At 37.3% G+C, this 18,079-nt stretch overlaps 1 protein-coding gene across 1 annotated transcript in view; it reads left to right on the top strand.

Annotated features, from left to right (window-relative positions):
• The window catches only part of THSD7A (thrombospondin type 1 domain containing 7A), a 274,526-nt gene that overhangs the window by 153,086 nt on the left and 103,361 nt on the right, over positions 1 to 18,079 (top strand). Inside the window, exons 4-8 of the mRNA XM_051612804.1 lie at positions 6,723 to 6,971; positions 8,350 to 8,531; positions 10,834 to 10,902; positions 14,943 to 15,098; positions 17,491 to 17,694. Of these exons, the coding sequence (XP_051468764.1) occupies positions 6,723 to 6,971; positions 8,350 to 8,531; positions 10,834 to 10,902; positions 14,943 to 15,098; positions 17,491 to 17,694 (860 nt within the window). The remainder of the gene's footprint in view (positions 1 to 6,722; positions 6,972 to 8,349; positions 8,532 to 10,833; positions 10,903 to 14,942; positions 15,099 to 17,490; positions 17,695 to 18,079) is intronic.

Raw genomic sequence — 18,079 nt, 5'->3', positions numbered from 1 at the left:
TAATCTCTTGTAGCCATAAATTGTATGAATGAACAAATGAATTCCATGAATTAATGTTATGTTGAATTTCTAGCCTTAATTTAGTAAGAGATTAAGATGCACAGCGTTACGTGGAATTAGGCCCTGAGATCTTTAAAAAGATTCTCCTACACTGTACTTTATGCATATTTTCTGTTTCATTGTCAGAAGACTTTTTATGTTCATTGACTTCAATATACCCAAATAAATGAATACAAATAAAGCAATATTTTTTCTAAATTTTGGGCATCATTATATTGATATCCTATCATAGTCTGTAAATAGTCTCATAAGGAGCAAACTAGAATGCATTACTTGTTTAGAGTTGATTTGTTTTTTTCTATATGACCGCTAAAAGTAGTTTGGGACATAGAATATGTCCCTGTTTTATCGATGAGTTTTATGAAATTATGGTACAGTACGTAAGCTGAGCATCTTTCTGGGAGATACTGTCCCCCAAAGAGTAGGGGCACTGCACAGAAGGGGAAGTCACAGAGTTCTGCTTCATTTTAAAATCTCCAGAATGGCAGAGTTGGGTACTTCAGTGCCTAACTTCCAGTGTTCCCACCGGAAATAAGATGTCCAGCCTACCTATTCAATTGACCACTTTTTCCCAAATGCTGGAGACTGAAATGAAACTAGTGATAGTGTCAAAGCTAAGCATCAATACCTAAGACACAACTAATACTAGTAATACAATTTTTAGTAATGTATTTTTTTATATTTTAACTTCAATATTGCACTCCCCCCAGCCCCCCAAAGTTTAGCATTGTGTTTATTATTTCTTTGCCAATAACTCCATGAATCTCTTAGGGTCAAAGTAAATGCTGATTAATGCTTTGTAATAAAAATTCCCAACTGACAAACAGGACCCTCCCAAGAAAATCTTTAATAAGTCATCTATGTAGACTATTGCCCAATAACCTGCTCTACTCCTTTTTAAGTTATCTATAGCATGGAATGTGCATACGTGTCACTGTATCATTGGACTGTGAAAGACAGTACCTCTCCCTAAACACTTCTGCTTTCTTGTCTCCTTGGACACCCATGGTGTCCAAGCCCCACAGCAGCTGCTGTCGCCACTTGTTTAGGTATAGCAGAACTTCTTGTTTACTTGCCTATATTAGCTGATATATTTTTTTCCTTGACACAGTAGTTTTAATCTCTGTTTTCTTTTCTCCTGTAATATAGAAAACCTACGGGGCTTTGTTTTTTTCAAAACCATTTTGGATGTGCATCTTTGTTGGCAGAACTAATTATAGTTGTGAAAAGATGATGGGAAAGTAGTCTTGTGAAAAGCACTTAGGTGGACAGTGCTTGAATTGTAAATGAATAAAAGTGGCCTCATTGTTTCTGTGATTATAACAGCCCATTATACTGTGAGGTACTAATAGTTTCTCAGAACAATGTATGATATGACCGATATTAAACAGTGCAGCTGTAGGGAAATTGAATCAGGACTGTGTCTCGAATGATAGTAATTATGTTTGCAACTAGAAAAAAATAAGGACGCTGTATTTTCGCTAAATTCTTTAATGAAACAAGTGTGTACCAAATGTAAACTGAAACTCAAAGATGACTAAGCTTTACAAATTACATTTTATATTTTTAGCATAACTCTTGGGGGTTATTTATATGCTGAATTTAAATCACCTTTCTGCTATTTATGCTGTCTGATACCTGCTTAATGAAGGGATTTTTTTTTTTTTACATTTAATTTTATTTAAGAGAAAATAAGCTTTCTTTTTCTTTATATCAAAATATTTATCACAACCTCTTTCAAAATTCCGATATACCTTTGATCCAGGAATGGTATAAAGTTCATTTGATTGTTTTCCTTTAGAGGTTAACACATCCAACAGGCTGTATGAACTCTGAGGAGAACACTGCCTAGAAGATAGATTGCTTGTTGCAACACAATGGAACACTGTGTTTGAATCTTCCCTCTGTATGTTAACTCCAAAATCCCAATTACTTATACAAAACATCTTTTAAGGTTCCGTGGTGGTCAGATAAAGAGCAAGGAGGAGATTCTATGCATACATTATTAAGATCTGGATTTAGTCCCAAAGAACATAAAGGATTAATATTTGGCATGAGTATTACTGGATTTCCTCAGGCCTGCTGATCAGCAGAGTGATCATTCAAGGTTCCTGTAGAAAATTTCACACATGGGTACATATGTTTCAAAGGTTGATTTGACCTTCTGACCCAAACAGATTAATTCTGTGAGGCAGTTCTGTTAGAGGGCATAAGAATCTAGGCTGTGGGACTGCCCGCGGGTAGACAGATTTCCCAGCAGTGTAAGCCTAAGCTTTTCTAGGATGCAGTGCTAATGACTGGTGTGGTACATGTTTTATCCCATCACTATAAGGTTACAGCTATGAGAAGCAGATGCAGTCTTAGGAAAGAGTTCCTTACATTTTCTTTAATTTCTTTTAGAAATCTACTGAGATTTAGGCTAAGTTTAAGCAATCTCTTTTACTGAGATTCTCTTGACTGAGAAAAGTAAAATATTCTTGTCTTCAAATCCCTTCTTTAGTATGCTCTTTGTTTTAAAGATTCATTATTGGTTGGATCGATGTTCATTAATGGCTCTAGAGTGTCTTGCAAGGACAATGTTTGTCCATCAGGCTTAGTGGCTTGTTTTTGTTGAGTTTTAAAGTTGTTGTTTCTCGAATCACAAATTTTTACTTTCTGACTCTTTGGCAAAAGCTTCCCCTAGCATTAGTTTGCTCTTCAGTAAAAAATGCATCCTCTACAAGCCTCCTTTTGTGTGCTTGTGTGTGTGTTTTGGTTTTCAAGTGCTACACTAGCTTGTAGTTTTGGTATTCTCTAGGCAATTTGTCATTTTTCCAAGTCTTTCTGCAGACAAATTTGTTTGGTCAAATGGGCTTGTATGTCAATAATTTTCATCTTGTGGCTAGCAGGAAAGACTGACAACTGTGTATTCAATGATGTACTGTCTCATGAGATCAACAAGAATTCAAGAGAGACTCTCATGGTTCCTGATGATACAGCTGGTTGCGGGAGATGCCTAATGCTGTGCAGGAAATGCAAGGCTGGGGAATGGTTAAATTATTCTGCTCCAAGGAAGCTCACTGTGTTTTCTTTTATCTGCCAGAGCCTTTGCTTTTTTTAACTCAGTATTTAGATGAAGCCACTTAAAAACCTGTTTAAGGTTTCTGGATTTCTTTAGCATATTGATTGTGCTTTGATCTGACACTTTCAGAAGCAGCTCCCTTTTTCTGCTGAACTGATGAGCCTGGGTCTGCTTTCCACACCAGGGCAGAGAGTAGGTCAGCCATGGCAGGGCTGGAGCAGCTTGGGCAGACCTATAGGTTTCTATAGGGAACTTCAGAGCCACAGGAGGAAAGACCCTGTAGACATGATCCACTATCACATTAAATACTGATTCAGGTTTGAAAAATCACAGTTTTCATTTTATGGGTAAAATTCTGTTTAAGTCCAACTCTAACCCATGGTTTTTTTTTCCCATGAGTGCCAAAATTTATGTTGGCATCAGTCTTCCTCCTGAACTGTAGCAATGTTGTTCTTTTCAGAACAACGTAAATCTCTGTATGTAATCAAATGGGAAATTAGCTAGAGGAAAAAACCAAATATATCAGAATTCCAGCAGAATGTACATAGTGAATGAAAATAAGGAATAATAGCTGTGAAAATGTCATAAAAGAAACCCAGAGCTTAATATTGATAATAGTGAAAGAATAGATAAAACATGGTAAAATAGTGCAGACAAAAAATATTTAAGAGATTAACCTTTGTGATTGGGCTCTGTTACTTTATATTACAGGTAAAACCAGTAAATAACAGTTTGTTTTATGTATCAGCACTTGGTGAATGAATTGAATTTATTGCAAAGGACATGTTCTTCACTGTACAATGTTAGATTTAAATTGCAAACCGCACACTGGAGTTCTCTTACATTTGAACATGAAGAATAACACTGAACTGCCCTTCAGAATGATGTCTCCTTAATGCATTAAATGTGTGGACACATACTTCCATTAAGTTATGGACTGTCCAGCTACAGTAATGTGCAGATATTTTTTAAACATTCTCCGAATGAATCTTAGCCCTGAAATCCAGGTGAGTTTAGCATCTCAGAGTAACACACACAGTAGAAAGGACTTGTGATTGCAGGATATGACTGTGTGCAAATGAAGATTGCTCTTAGACCAAATTAAGAGACAGTAGAGGAGAGCTGATAGAAGTCTCTTAGCTCACAAATGCTATAGAGCAAGTGAATAGAGTGTGGCTATATGGTTATGCAAGGTCGAAAACCAGAAAATGAAATCAGCATAGCAGTTTTAAAGCAAAAATGGCTATCCACGGTTATTGGTGAGTAAAAAAGATGTGTAATTCACTGTTTCCAAGATTATGTAGATGCCAAAATCTTATCTGGGTTCAGAAAGCGTTTATGCTAATTCATGGGGGAAAACTCTATAAGGGATCTTCTTGGCATCTTCAGTGAAACCAGCACCGACTACATGGGCTGTACTCTACTCTTGCTGGCCGCACTATTCCTGGTGCTGACCAGGATTCTATTTGCCTTTGTAGCCACCTGGGCACACTGCTGGCTTAGGTTCATCCAGCTATCAGCCAGCGCCCCCAAGTCTTTTTCTGCTGGACAGCTCTCCAGCCACTCCTCCCGAAGCCTGTAGCATTGCCTGGGTTTGCTGTGACTAAAATGCAGGACCCAGCACTTGAACTGTTGAACCTCGTACAATTGGCCTTGACCCATCTATCCAGCCTGCCCAGGTCCCTCTGTTGAGCCTTCCTACCCTTTTCATTTTTTCTTATTAACTTTTCTGTATGGTTTTCAGTTCAACCAGCAAAAGTAGAACACCTATTAGTTGTACAAATAAGTTATGTATAGCTCATGGAGTAAAACAAGTCTTACTGCCTTGCTTAAAACCTATTTATTTTTCATATTGATTCTGCATAAATTCAGAGACCAGTCCTATGATCTTGCATTATCATGGATTTGGCTTTATGCATGCAGTATGCATGGCTTTACCTATTGAAAAAACTAAATAGGAAAAAAAAAGAATTTTTTTCTTAGTTGAACTAAAAGAGGAGGAAATTCCAGTGATCTCTTCCATGACTGTTTGACACAATTCAAAAGGTAATTATTGGGATTACAAACACTCAAGACAGGTCATTGGCATATAAAATAAAGTCCTGATTTTTTAAATTTTTAAAAGCATTGTTTACTCTCTCATAGAAATTAGGATACTTCAGACTTATTTTACCTCTTGATTAATCTAATTTCATAACACATTTAAAAGCTTATCTTCCAGTGAAGAGATGGCTTTCAACTGCACAGATTGCTCATTGGTAGGCATGTACTATGGTCCATTTTGCTCCAGGCTCATGCCTCAAGCTTCATTCTCTATTTGTGCGTCCATAGCCTTAATTATCCCTTAAATTACTTTGAAATCCTCAGGGGGAACCTTCCTATCCAAAGTGATATTTAGTTTTTATTTATTGCTGTAAGAGCAAAAATGAGGCTACAGAACGTGAGTAGACATGAATTCCGGACCACACATGTCCAAAAAAGGTTGAGCAGCAAATACATAGAGATGCAACATTAAATCAAGTGTCAGATTATTTCAGATGAAGGTAAGAGGTGTTCAGGTACTTTCATTTACCATGTTTTCAAATCCCCTATTGGTCTCTTCCTAGTATTATGGAAGGTTGTTAATAGCAGTTCAACACAATGTTGGATAAATTTAGTATGGCATAGTTTTGTATAGCAACAAAATTTTTGTAAATATTCATTGTAGTCCTTTGTATTCTATTAAGAAGCAAACAATGAGCCTTTGTTGTATTGTTTACAGAACTGGTACTGAACAGAGCATTTCATTGTGCTATCTGCAGTGTAAATAAATATTTTTCCCTGCCTGTTCAACTACTTCAGAAGCCAGAATTTTATTCCAAAGGAGACAAGATAAATATATTTATGGTTTAATTATAATTAAGGAGTTAAAGTCATAGTTTTACTTCTCTATTGCTCACTTCCCTATTGTGAATCAAGCTTTAAAGTAGAAATAAGTTAGTTTCTTGTTAGAACATTTAAAAATGCAGAGGCATTTAGAGGGAGAAAAGAGAGATCGTTCCCCTTTAGATAATGAGGCCTCACTGTGGCTATGCTGGCTGTTAACAAAGTAAATAATTAGTGTCCAAGTATTCAATATATTTGACATTACGTTTTTAGGCAATTTATATTCTGGAAATCAGGGGAAGTTGACCTTGAGTACTTGGTTCTCTTAAAAAAAAAATAATAAAAAATGTGTATCTCTGTTATTGATCCTTCACTTTCTTTTTGTTCTAAGAAAAATGATTTAGTATAACTATACATGAAAAATAAGTTGTAAAAAACCCCACTTATTTGGTCATTTATACTTCATTATATGTATGAAGACTACATTTTAATTTTGATCAGATTTAGCAATATCAGTCATTTCTAACTGTAGCAAAACTTCTGTGTCTGTTTTGAGTCAGTTTAATCAAAAGCCCTTTTGCCCAACTTTTTTGGACCAAATACATGTGGACTGGAACTTAACAGATTTACAGATACTTACTGAGTTTGCATGTTGAAATGGACAACACTTTTCTGTAGGAGTTCATGACTGTCTGTGAATATATGTGCTGAAAATTGTGATACCTTCTTATTACAGCTTTTGCAAACAAGACAAGTTTCCCATTACGTTCCAGTCCTGTGTGATCACGAAGGAATGCCAGGTGTCAGAGTGGTCAGAATGGACCCCGTGCTCCAAAACCTGCTTTGACATGACAACCCCTAAAGGGAATCGTACAAGATCACGGACCATTAAGCAGCTTCCTATTGGCAGTGAAAGTGAATGCCCTCAATTAGAGGAAACAGAGCAGTGTGTTTCTCAAGGAGATGGTGTGGCACCGTGCATTACGTAAGTTGACTAATTTCAGTTCTCCCTATACCAAAAGTTAGAATTTCAATCAAGCATACAGGACAGGTAATTGAATATCAGCAAATAATTATTAAAGAAAGTACAGGTTTGATTTTAATTTTTTTTTTATCCTTTGCTTATTCAGTGCTCTTCTTGAAAGCCTGAAATCTGCAAATAGCTGCTATTACAGTGAAAGCAATTCCTCCTCTAAATGTGTGAACAATAACAAATGCATATTTTTTCACTAATGTTAACTTTTAGAAGAGAACATTCGTGCATATGCAGGCATAGTCAAGACCGTAATACATTAATGTTATTAATCTGTCAGTGATCTGCTCCCCACATAACATTTCTACCAGAATAATTGCTTTCCAAAGTATATATCTGCAGAGCCGATAAATATCTGGTTAGCAACCACACTTTTTTAGTGAGACTCCTTTTCTAAGTACAACAAAGGCAGGATTGGGCCCCAATGGGAAGTGGGAGAGATTAACATCAACAGTAAATAAATTAACCGTGTTTCCAGTTTAGGAGATGTGACAGCAAACACTTTATGAGTCAAGATAGTGCTGTATCCCTTATCAACTAATCAAGGCTATTATATACTTGTTGGGTAAAGAATTATGTGGCATTTCTTGCAGTTTGTAAACTTGGTTGGGGTTTAAACTGGGAGTCACAGTTCTTTCCTGTGCATTCACTGATTAGAAAGGTCACAGCTTCTAGTCGTTCATCAGTACTACCCAGCAGGTCTGTTTCAGTACTGCAGAGCCATCTTCCTCTTGACAGTAAAAAAGGAACTTTTACTGTAAGGTTTTTCTGAAGTAATAATGAAAAAAATACAATTATAGTTTTACCTTGGTATTACAGAGAAACTTCTGGCTTCTTATAAAAGATGAACAAGAAGCTTTTGCACTTGTTTTCTTTTTTGTGGGGGTTGGGTTGTTGTGTTTTTTTCCCCTCTTCTGGTTCTTTGATATTTTGCTTTGGTTCATATAAATTGTCTAACTCTAAACACATGCTGACAGTTACAGTCTTGAAAGTTAGGTTATCTGAACATAGACTGTACATTTCTGTATATGACATTTTTCTTCCCTCCAGTAAAATGTTTGTGTGCAGTAAAAACATGTGCAGTATCTTTCAGGAATTGAGCAGAAAAGACCATCCTAAAAAGTAATTCTTTTAAAAGTGAAATAATGGAGGAAGGTTTTCCACCCACATAAAATATCACACTTAACACATCTCTGTGTACAAGAAATTGTAGGGCTCAGGCCTTTTAGAAAATGAATAAAACTATTAAGGTGTTTCAGCTTCTATCATATAATGCTGTGTAAAATGGTTTCATGATTTCTAAAGACTCAACCAACCAAATTTGATCCAGGTATGGTTGGCGGACCACAGAGTGGACAGAATGCCGTGTTGATCCTCTCCTTAGCCAACAGGACAGGAGGCGAGGAAATCAGACCGCACTGTGTGGAGGCGGCATTCAAACCCGGGAAACGTACTGCGTGCAAGCTAATGAAAATCTCCTCTCCTATTTAAATACCCTCAAGGAAAAAGAAGGTAAATGTGATTCACTTGTGCTTGAATTGGTGTGAAATCAGAGCACTTCAGCATTCCAGAACTCCTTGATAGCCATTGTCTTCTGTCATGACTGCCTGCTTACCTTGCAGGTTACTGCTATCCATGCTTGAAAAAATACTTAATTGCAGTAGCAGAGATTTCATTCTCTGTGCCACAGATATTGGTTCCCAGATACAAATTACTTCTCCCTAATATTTACTGAAAAGTATTGTCTGATGTGAAGAATATCTCTGAATAAGAAAGAGCATGGGAAGGTGAGCCAGAAATCCTAGATGCATTTTCTTTATATACTGTAGACTTCCCCTCTGTCTTTGTGTGGTTTAATGTGCAGATAGAAAATCCCAGTTCTGCCATGTAAACTCAATATTGAAATGTGTAAATATATTATTATATTTTATTCTCAGAAATTTGATTTATTTTTTTTTTCTTGATCAAACTCTTTAATTGGTTTGTGGACTTTAAACCGAAATGATTTCATGGGTTTGTTACCTGAATCGAAAGAGAGCTTATTCCTTGTCACTGTTACAGTGTGTACAGCTTCTTTAGAAAAGATACTAGCTTGGGAGACAAAACCTTTATGTTGTTTGGCATAATACATACTGAAGAAAAACACAAGTATTTTCACAGAATCTTAGAATCATAGGATGGCTAGAGTTGGAAGGGACATTAAAGATCATCTAGTTCCTACCTCCCTGCATAGGCAGAGACACCTTCCACTAGACCAGGTCACTCAAAGCCCCATCCAACCTGGCCTTGAACACTGTCAGGGGTGCAGCATCCACAGCTTCTCTAGGCAACCTCTTCCAGTGTCCTACCCTCACAGTAAAGATTTTTTTCCTAATGTCTAACCTAAATCTCCCCTCTTCCAGTTTAAAGCCATTATCCTTTGTCCTATCACTACATGCTTTTATAAAAAGTTCCTCCCCAGCTTTCTTGTAGTCTCCTTCACATGCTGGAAGGGTTCTATAAGGTCTCCCTGGAGCATCTTCTGCTTCAGGCTAAACAACCTAAACTCTCTCAGCCTGTCTTCATAGGGGAGGTGGTTCTGCCTTCTGACCATCCTTGTGGCCCTCCTCTGGATTTGCTCCAATAGGTCCATGTCCCTCTTTTGTTGGAGGCTCCAAAACTGGACACGGTACTCCATTATAGAGCATGTTATTTCTACTTCTGCATACCTATAGACTTAGAAATTAGTACTTAAACTAAATGCATTTATCTTGTTCATTAAATTTTATCTTCTACTGTATCTACTTCATATGAACACACGTTGTTATTAAAAAGAAAATAAATTAATTAAACCACATACTCCCGGAGAAGGCGACATCATTTTACAAGTCTTATCTACGGCAACATTTAGAGCAGAGCTGACCAAGCTGCAGGCTGTTGAGGTTTTTGTTGTGGGTTAAGGGTGCTCTCAAACTTGACATAGAGGTAGAGTTTGTGAGGAATATTAATGCTGACATCCATTTAGTATGACTGTTTGGATCAGTAGGGTGTGACTTGTGTGCTCCATGGGCCCCACATCTGTATGTATTAAAGAAGAAGCTTTCAGGCCGCTTCATTTAATGCAAATCAGCTTCTGCCTGAGGGCTTTTAGCAAAATGCCTGTGACAAACAAAGTTTAGATGCCCCTGCCTTAGAGTAAAGGAATAAAACCTCCCAGCTAAGCAGAGGTAACAAAAAAATCAGTGGCAGCTTACTGTTCAGAATGATGATTAGAATTTTGGTAGGCTGTGAAGTCTCACCGGCTTAGGCGGGTGTGAAATCTGCCCTTATCAGAGTATGACAGGAATATGTGGAGCCCATCAGGAGGTAATCTCTGCAGGCTCTGGAAAGCTGATTAAAATGTAACTAGTCATTGGATGCATAAACATGAGAACAATTTTTCAAGAGCTCAAACTAGGGGTGAAGTGGGTCTTAGTTTAAAAAGGAGCTCTGGGGTGTTTTCAGTATTAGGGGTCAGATTTTAAGAAGCGCTGCTTCTCCACTCATCCTTCCTCTCTCCCCCCTCCCCCCTTGGATTCTGTGTGGGCAAGAGCTTCTCTCCAGCCTCTCCTTGGAACAAGCAAATCAGTTCCTTTAGAAAACCATACCATTTGAAAATTTGGAGTAATTTGAGGATGAGAGCAAACTGCGAGAGATACCTGGCAATTTTAGCCATGGGGAAATGCCTTCATTTCAGTGTAGTTTGCTGTTAGTTGTAGCAAACACTGTCTTGGTAAGGCTGCTTTGAAGACCTCCGTTCTCATATACTCATGGTGGTGTTTCCCTGTTATTTCAGAAAGTCAGTCACAGACCAAGTCAAAGGCTAGTGCTGCACCTCTGCTATCAATCACTTTTGAAATAACAGGTAGGTAAATTAAGGCCTTGGACCTACCCTTTTAATCACAAGCATGCAAAGGAGGCTTTGTCCCTTTTGGGGAAACTGTTGGCTGTATGTTTATAAATAACATGTTTATATAGTTCTGAAATAGTGTAACAGATTTGTGCATTCTCAGAAAATTTGAAATTAATTTGGCTGTGATAGGCCTGAACTCAAAGTAGTGAAGTTCATGAGCCAGCTAGGATGCCAGGACAGATCCCTGCTGCCACTCCTGAACCATTTCAGCAAGCAACTGATTTTCCTCTCTGTACTGAGCACTGGAATTTTTTTTCACTGCATTCATTGCAGCTGCTATTTCCCGTCCTTTTTGTAGATTTAAAACACTGAGTTAGCAGTCCAGTAAGAATTTGAACTTTTAATACCTAGCTGAACCAGAATCCACCCAGGCACTCAGATTTTTGTTGTCCCCTATCAGAATTCATAAGTTTAGACTTGAGTTAGTGTTGAGTGTAGTAATTGGGCAGTTGACAATCAAGATTCCTGGAGGCCACTGTCATTCTGCCATTTACCTGCCACTGACTAAAACGGTTTCATGTTCATTGACTCATTTAACCTATTAGTCATGAACTTTCTCTCACAGTAAGCCTATGAGGTAGATTGTGTCATCTGTTTCCAATAACCTTTAAAATTCTTGATATAGAATGAGGATGGGAGGAAAGTTCCTTTATGAGTGTAAATTTATTAGCTATGAAACCAGTGCAACAAAACACCAGAAGGAGAAAAGGGAAGTTGCATCTGCTTATGTGATGCAGCCACATGGAAATTCACTCTTTGCCAGCCTGGTCATTACTGGGCACTGGTCTGTTGACAATACCTGGGGAAGAATGGGGAGGTTGGGATCTCGATAAATGTAGCAAGTGCTTAAGATCAGAACTGTGTTTTTTCTTTTCAGTTCTTTTTGAAGTGCAGTCATTCCGGGAAGTGCTTTACAAAGGGATAAAATACATTCAGCTATAATTTCCTAATATAGTAGATTATTTGAGAACAGGGTGATTGAATCTCATTTTTGTTTTTAAGTCACTACCTCAAACCTGAAATCGGTTAAAAACTGAGTCTAACTTTTAGTTAGATTGAAGGAGAGAGATAATCAAAGTGCATTCACCTTTCTTTCAATTTTTGGCCCAAAATCTGGTCGATTTCCTCACAGATCTTGTAGTATTATACACAGTCTAATCAGCATTCAGCATCACTGCCAGGGAATAAAGAACAATCTTTATTGCTGCCACAAGAGAGTATGAAAGGACAGAGTTAAGACATAGATTTAAACTGCAAATTCCTGCAGCCAGCATTGTCTTCTCTCAAAGTGTCTTTCTAAACAATAAGCAGCAAAAGCTGAGCTCATTTATACTTTTTAGGTGCTGGAAGAAATCAATTTAAATTAACAAGAGCAAGATGTTCATAAGACACCCAGGCAAGGCTAAGTTTCCTTATTTAATTGTTATCTCAAAGAAAGAATTCCAAGTAATCCTGGTTGAAATACACCCTGAGTCTTCAGATGACAGCATTTTTTAATAATCTGGAATATAATTGTCTGTCCTACTATTGAATTCTTTTGGGCTGAAAGCAATATATAACAGATCTCTGGTAGAAGGCGTTTTGTACAACGTTTGTCTCAAGAAGAGCATTTCAAAACCATTTTGGCACATTGAGGATTTATTGATACCACTTTCCCATCCCCACAACACTTATTTCTTCCCCTACACTCTAATGAATGATGGAAAAGGCAGATATTTTCAGTAGATATTTTCATGATAGCATGTTTATTTAACAAGGTTTGCTGATAAGACCTAGAATTCTTACGGAATAGATACCTCAAAAAAAAAAAAGGAAATAAGTATTCCTATTACTTAAGTCAGCCTCTTTAAAGCCAAACACAGTCAAAATTCTTCATATTTTAGAAGTTCAGGACCGTCTCAAATTTAGCCTGAAGCCAAATGGATAACAACAGTAGCACAGTAGTACTTTCTGTTGGCAGCCTCTTAAAAAGAATCTGGCTGAGATATGGAACACCTGCGATATGAAAAATCTGCTATTTAAAACTTCCTCGTTAAAGGTCTTTATTATTTTTCCGAGTAACATTCCACAAACTAGTGTGTTGGTAAGTGCTTTATCCTGATGCAGGCTGGAGACAAGCAAGGCATTCCCCAGAACACTTTCCCTGATCTCTTATTCCTGAAGCAAGGCTGTGTCTCAGGGGTGTAATTAACCCTTAATTTCAACTGTCTCACTTGGGCAATTCCCTGATTAAATCAAGGTAAAAAACACAGTTAATAATTACTTGCTGTTTTGTTTGGTTGTTTTGTGTGTTTTTTTTTTTTAATCAGAAACTGTTCAATACAAATTCAATTACAGGCAAATTATGTTTATTTATATCTTTGTTCTACACAAGAAATGCATACTACATTGATTATCATGCATGTTAGGTAAGCATGTCAAACTTACTGTAAAATTGGGTATTCTGTCATAAAATTTAATTCCAACATAACATTATGCAAATGTTGGAATATTTGTTCTTGTGTTATTTTGTATTAAGGGATTTCTGAGCTGGAGGCAGTAATGCTGAATGACTATCTGCCATCTTCATGCCTTCATTATGTGGAGCAAGACAGTGTAAAACTGGGCAAAAAGAGGCAAAATGCAAAACCAAAGCAGAGTGATGATTTTTCATTCTCCTTTCCCCTTAAAAAGTGAGAATGGAATGCTTTTTCTGTAACTGGAAAGATCATTTACTACTTAGAAGTCTGAATAGAAAGAGACAACCTATCTACAAATAAGACTGTACTTTAACAACCTGATGTTTACTTTAGCAATGTAACTGTGGTTCCAGATATCTTTCAGAAGGATATTTTGTCACATTCTATACTTATTTCTGAATTTATTTAGTCAGAGAGCCCTTTCCATCAAAAGAAACTATTTGTAGTGGTGGCAGAAAATTAATGAGGTAACTTTCCTGTGAAAAAAATGCTGAGCGAGTAGGATGAGGGTGTTTTAAGTTAGGAAATTGCATGTTCCTTCAATCTACCAAATAGAATGAGTGTGGCAGACTTCACTTTGCCTTCTAGCAGATATTCTCTGCTTAGTTTATTATTTTGTCAAGTGTTATATTATGAAAGAAAATTAAAATCTTGCTTATAATGAGATAATGAGATGGTACTTATTATTATATTTTTTTAGTTCTGTGCCTTACTCTGGCACCTTATAGAGTTATCCTATTATTTGTGTAACCTGGTAATTCAAAAGAGGAAAATATTTAAGGAGCAAGGAGATTTTTGCCTTTTCCAGGGCTTATTGATCATGAAAGAACATCTGCCTTACAAGTGTCCTTATAGATTAATAATACTTCAATGAAAAAAAAAAATACATTATCTTATGCAGAATTGTAATTATTTTAACTATGTTATGTTTATCTGTTTATATTATATGCAAACCATGTGTATCTAAAACAAAGCCTTTCTTGAACTGAAGCTGCTACTGCACAAATCTTATTGCTGAGTTTGCACTTGAAGGTCGAGTAAAATAAAAACCAAATTTTTGTCATAATTTTAACTGTGATTCAGATTCTAGCTTAAAAATAATCTTCTACATATTAATTAATCAGTCTTTTGAAGTTATAATATTATATAGTAGCAAAAGGGATTTATACAGCTTTTTGTTCAGTTTCTTAAATGAAGACATACTCAATAAGACAGCAGGACATTGATTTACACAGAGTGCACTGTGAACAACTATTGTAGTAACATAATCTATCCATTAAATGAAAGGACTAGGTCTGAGAGGGTGCTGTACTATCTCTAGTCTTCCTGACTCCATGTAATCGGATTTGGCTCTGGTCATGCAGAGAGTAAACTGACTTCTGTTCCATCTTTTTTGAGACAAGCATTTTACCATCACTTCATCAGACTAAAATTATGATAGAAGCCTTTCTGAATGAAGGATGGTTCTGTACTTTTAGAGCTGAGGCCTGCGACTAGTGACACATGAGAAATGTGTTGACTTTGTTTTGACAGCCTCGAGGCCGGTGGACCGTAAGCTGTGTACAGGACCTCTTCCCAGCACCTCCCAGCTGTGCCATATCCCCTGTCCTACAGAGTGTGAGACCTCAGCATGGTCAGCATGGGGACCATGCACCTATGAGAGCTGTGATGACCCTCAGGCCAAGAAGGGTATGTAAAACTTCAGTGAAGCCTTTTAATGGTGATTATTTCATACTCAAGTCTCTAGACACTGCTGGCTATGTGAGCATACCAAATTTTGTATCAAGAAGAGTACATTCAGTGCCTCTAAGCATCAGAAAAGGTCATTGAATTAGGACTATATTTAGCATTACTGCTCTACCAATGCTGGCAAATTGTAGACTGTTTACTCTCAAGGTCAGTTTGGGTTATTAAACCTTCATTTCAAACTGAAAGGGATACTGTTTGTGTCTTCAGATTACAGTTCTGTCTGAAATGGAGGACAGAAGCAGCCTTTGAGGTGCATATTGTTCAAGTCACTCAAAGATTTACAGTTCAGTGGTAACTTAAGAATTCACCAGTAGACTGTAAAGCATGCCCTGGCAAAGAGCTAAGAGCATTTGCTGTTAATAAGTGACAGTGTTTTACTGATGACATATGTACTGGTTTCAATTTTTACATGTTTTACAGTTTATTCCTATGCAGAACAGGCAGTAGTCACCTGTCATCAAAATAGGAAAGCAAGAACTCGGTGACAAGGACCTCATGTAAGAAGTCTGCAGGTTTCTGACCATAAATGAGAAAGAATGGCCCGGACATTGCTGCAGCATGATTATCTGACAAAAGCTGAGCATACAGACTTTGTTCCCTGATTGAAAACACTCATAAGAAAGGGCAGCCACATATTTCCACTTGAAGGAGTAGCTGTAATTACCACATTAGCTTTGCTGCTTCTTCCTTGGCATACCACTAGCTACACTTCAGTCTGGGCAGCAATAATGCAAGTTTTATAATGCTATCTCACAGTAATGTGACCCAACCTTGAGCAATTCAAGAATGAAAAAGCAGTTCAGTGTCTAAACCCACTGGATCAAATCTCCTCTGAGTGAAGTGGTCAAGTAACCTTTTATCTCTTTTGCTGTTCCACCACTGAAAGATTTGCTATGTTTTCGGGGTTAATGTTTAGGTTTGTGAGACTGATTTGGACACCTGCCTAATGGGAAGTGTTAGAATATACTTTTTGCAAGTCTGTATTCCTGCAGACATGGTCAGGGATCTTCTCTCAACTGCCAATGTTTTCCTCTTACCTGGAAATTCTTGTGTTTTATTTTATAATTGCATTGACAGTTCTTCTGAGCGAATGATGTAAAAGTTTTGCAGGCACTTCCAGTTTTAGCAGCAGGTCTCTCTACGTATTTCAGGAATGGCCCTTTACCATGAATCCTTCACCTCCTTTGTTGCAGTGAATGTAGTTTTTTAAAAATTATATCAGCCTTTTGTGGAAGGCTCAATAACTATTATAGATACATGGAAATATATATATATTTAATAATGTTTGTTATAATATAATTAAGAGCCACATCTCCAAACAATCAGTTCTTGAACGTATGTGTTTGAAAAGTCTCTCTTGAAGGTTGATTAAAAGTTGGCATCCCTGATAGAAATTAGTTATATGCAATGTTTTATAAAAAAATATCTATGTATTACTAACCTGCCTGAATATTGAGATAAAACAAATGAGACTGTGAAGAGATGTGAAAAGAAACAAACCTTTGCCAAAGTTAAAATATTCTGATAGCATATATCAGAAACTATAGAAAATTACTTAATGAGGAACCATTTCCCAACTCCTTTCAGTTTGGTTACATTGTTCTGACTTTAGATTTCATATGTTTTTTTCAACATGCCATCCTGAAAGTGAGAGCTCAGGTTGTTCTTAGAGACTGACGTTGATCTGGCAGATAACTCTGTATGAAGGTCCAACCATTTCTCCAATCCAAGATGAGCTTAGGTAGCCTTAAGAATCACAGAATCACAGAATCACAGAATCATAGGGGTTGGAAGGGACCTCGAAAGATCATCTAGTCCAACCTAAATGCTTGCAAGGGAACATTGTGAAGTTAATTACTGAAAATGCGTTTAGTGGACTTCCTGGCTTGATTTCTGTGCCTTGTTATGAGCTCATTTCACTTGATAATCCATCGCTTTTACAAGATATCTGCAGAGAAAACAAGCATCATCTTTGAGAAATGGCAACCAAGCAATCTAGTCAAGATTTGTTAGATGAGATGGATCTGGCAAGTGTGATGCCTAGGAAATGGCTTTTGTTTCCCTCCTGGAGTACATATGAATAGGATAAAGAGGGTTTTAAGGCAAAGCTTACTGAATAAGCTCAAAAATTGTGATACTCTTGTTAAGTTTTACCTCTCTTCTTTAGTGAGTTCTACGCAGTTATCTAAAATGCAGTGTTGTGCTGATCATCTGAGGTATCTTTTACAGAGAAGAGAAACAGAACTGTTCACTGAGGTATAGATAAAAATCTTCTTGCTTTGCATTTTAGAATTGAACTATTCTGCCCTTTGTATTTTCATGGACATTTCAGGCTTTAAACTAAGAAAAAGGCGCATCACTAATGAGCCTACAGGAGGAACAGGAAACTGCCCTCACCTGCTGGAAGCCATCCCTTGTGAAGAGCCCTCCTGCTATGACTGGAAAATTGTGGGGCTGGAGGAGTGTGTTCCCGACAATGAGAAGCCATGTGGCCCTGGTACACAGGTTCCTATTGTTGTCTGCATCAACAGTGATGGTAAGATGTTTTTTCCCATGGCTCATACCAATTAGAGTGAAAGTGCTAAAATGTAGTCCAAAAGTGTAGCACTTTTTGTTGTTTTCAGCTTTCTCAGGCCCAAGACCAAGCTGTCTGGAGTAGAGAGAAACATCCTCTAGTATTTACTTGGAAGGACAGGCCTTCTAGTTGCTCTAGGATCAAGCTCCTTCACCTACTCATAGTAGATTTTCAAAGGTTCCCAAAGAGACTTTGAGAAAAGTAAATAGAAAACAGCTATTGTTTTTCAGTAGATCAGTCTCATGCCTGCAGTGACCTGACTGAATTCCCTGATGTAATCCCATTAACAAAGCTGATCCTCTGAGTCAAGAACCAAATTAAGTGTGAGTAAAGTAAGATGCATTTT

The sequence above is a fragment of the Apus apus genome, chromosome 2 (assembly GCF_020740795.1).
Source record: "Apus apus isolate bApuApu2 chromosome 2, bApuApu2.pri.cur, whole genome shotgun sequence".
Lineage (NCBI taxonomy): Eukaryota > Metazoa > Chordata > Aves > Apodiformes > Apodidae > Apus > Apus apus.
The sequence above is the reverse complement of the archived record's forward strand: the minus strand, read 5'-3'. Positions and strand labels throughout refer to the sequence as shown.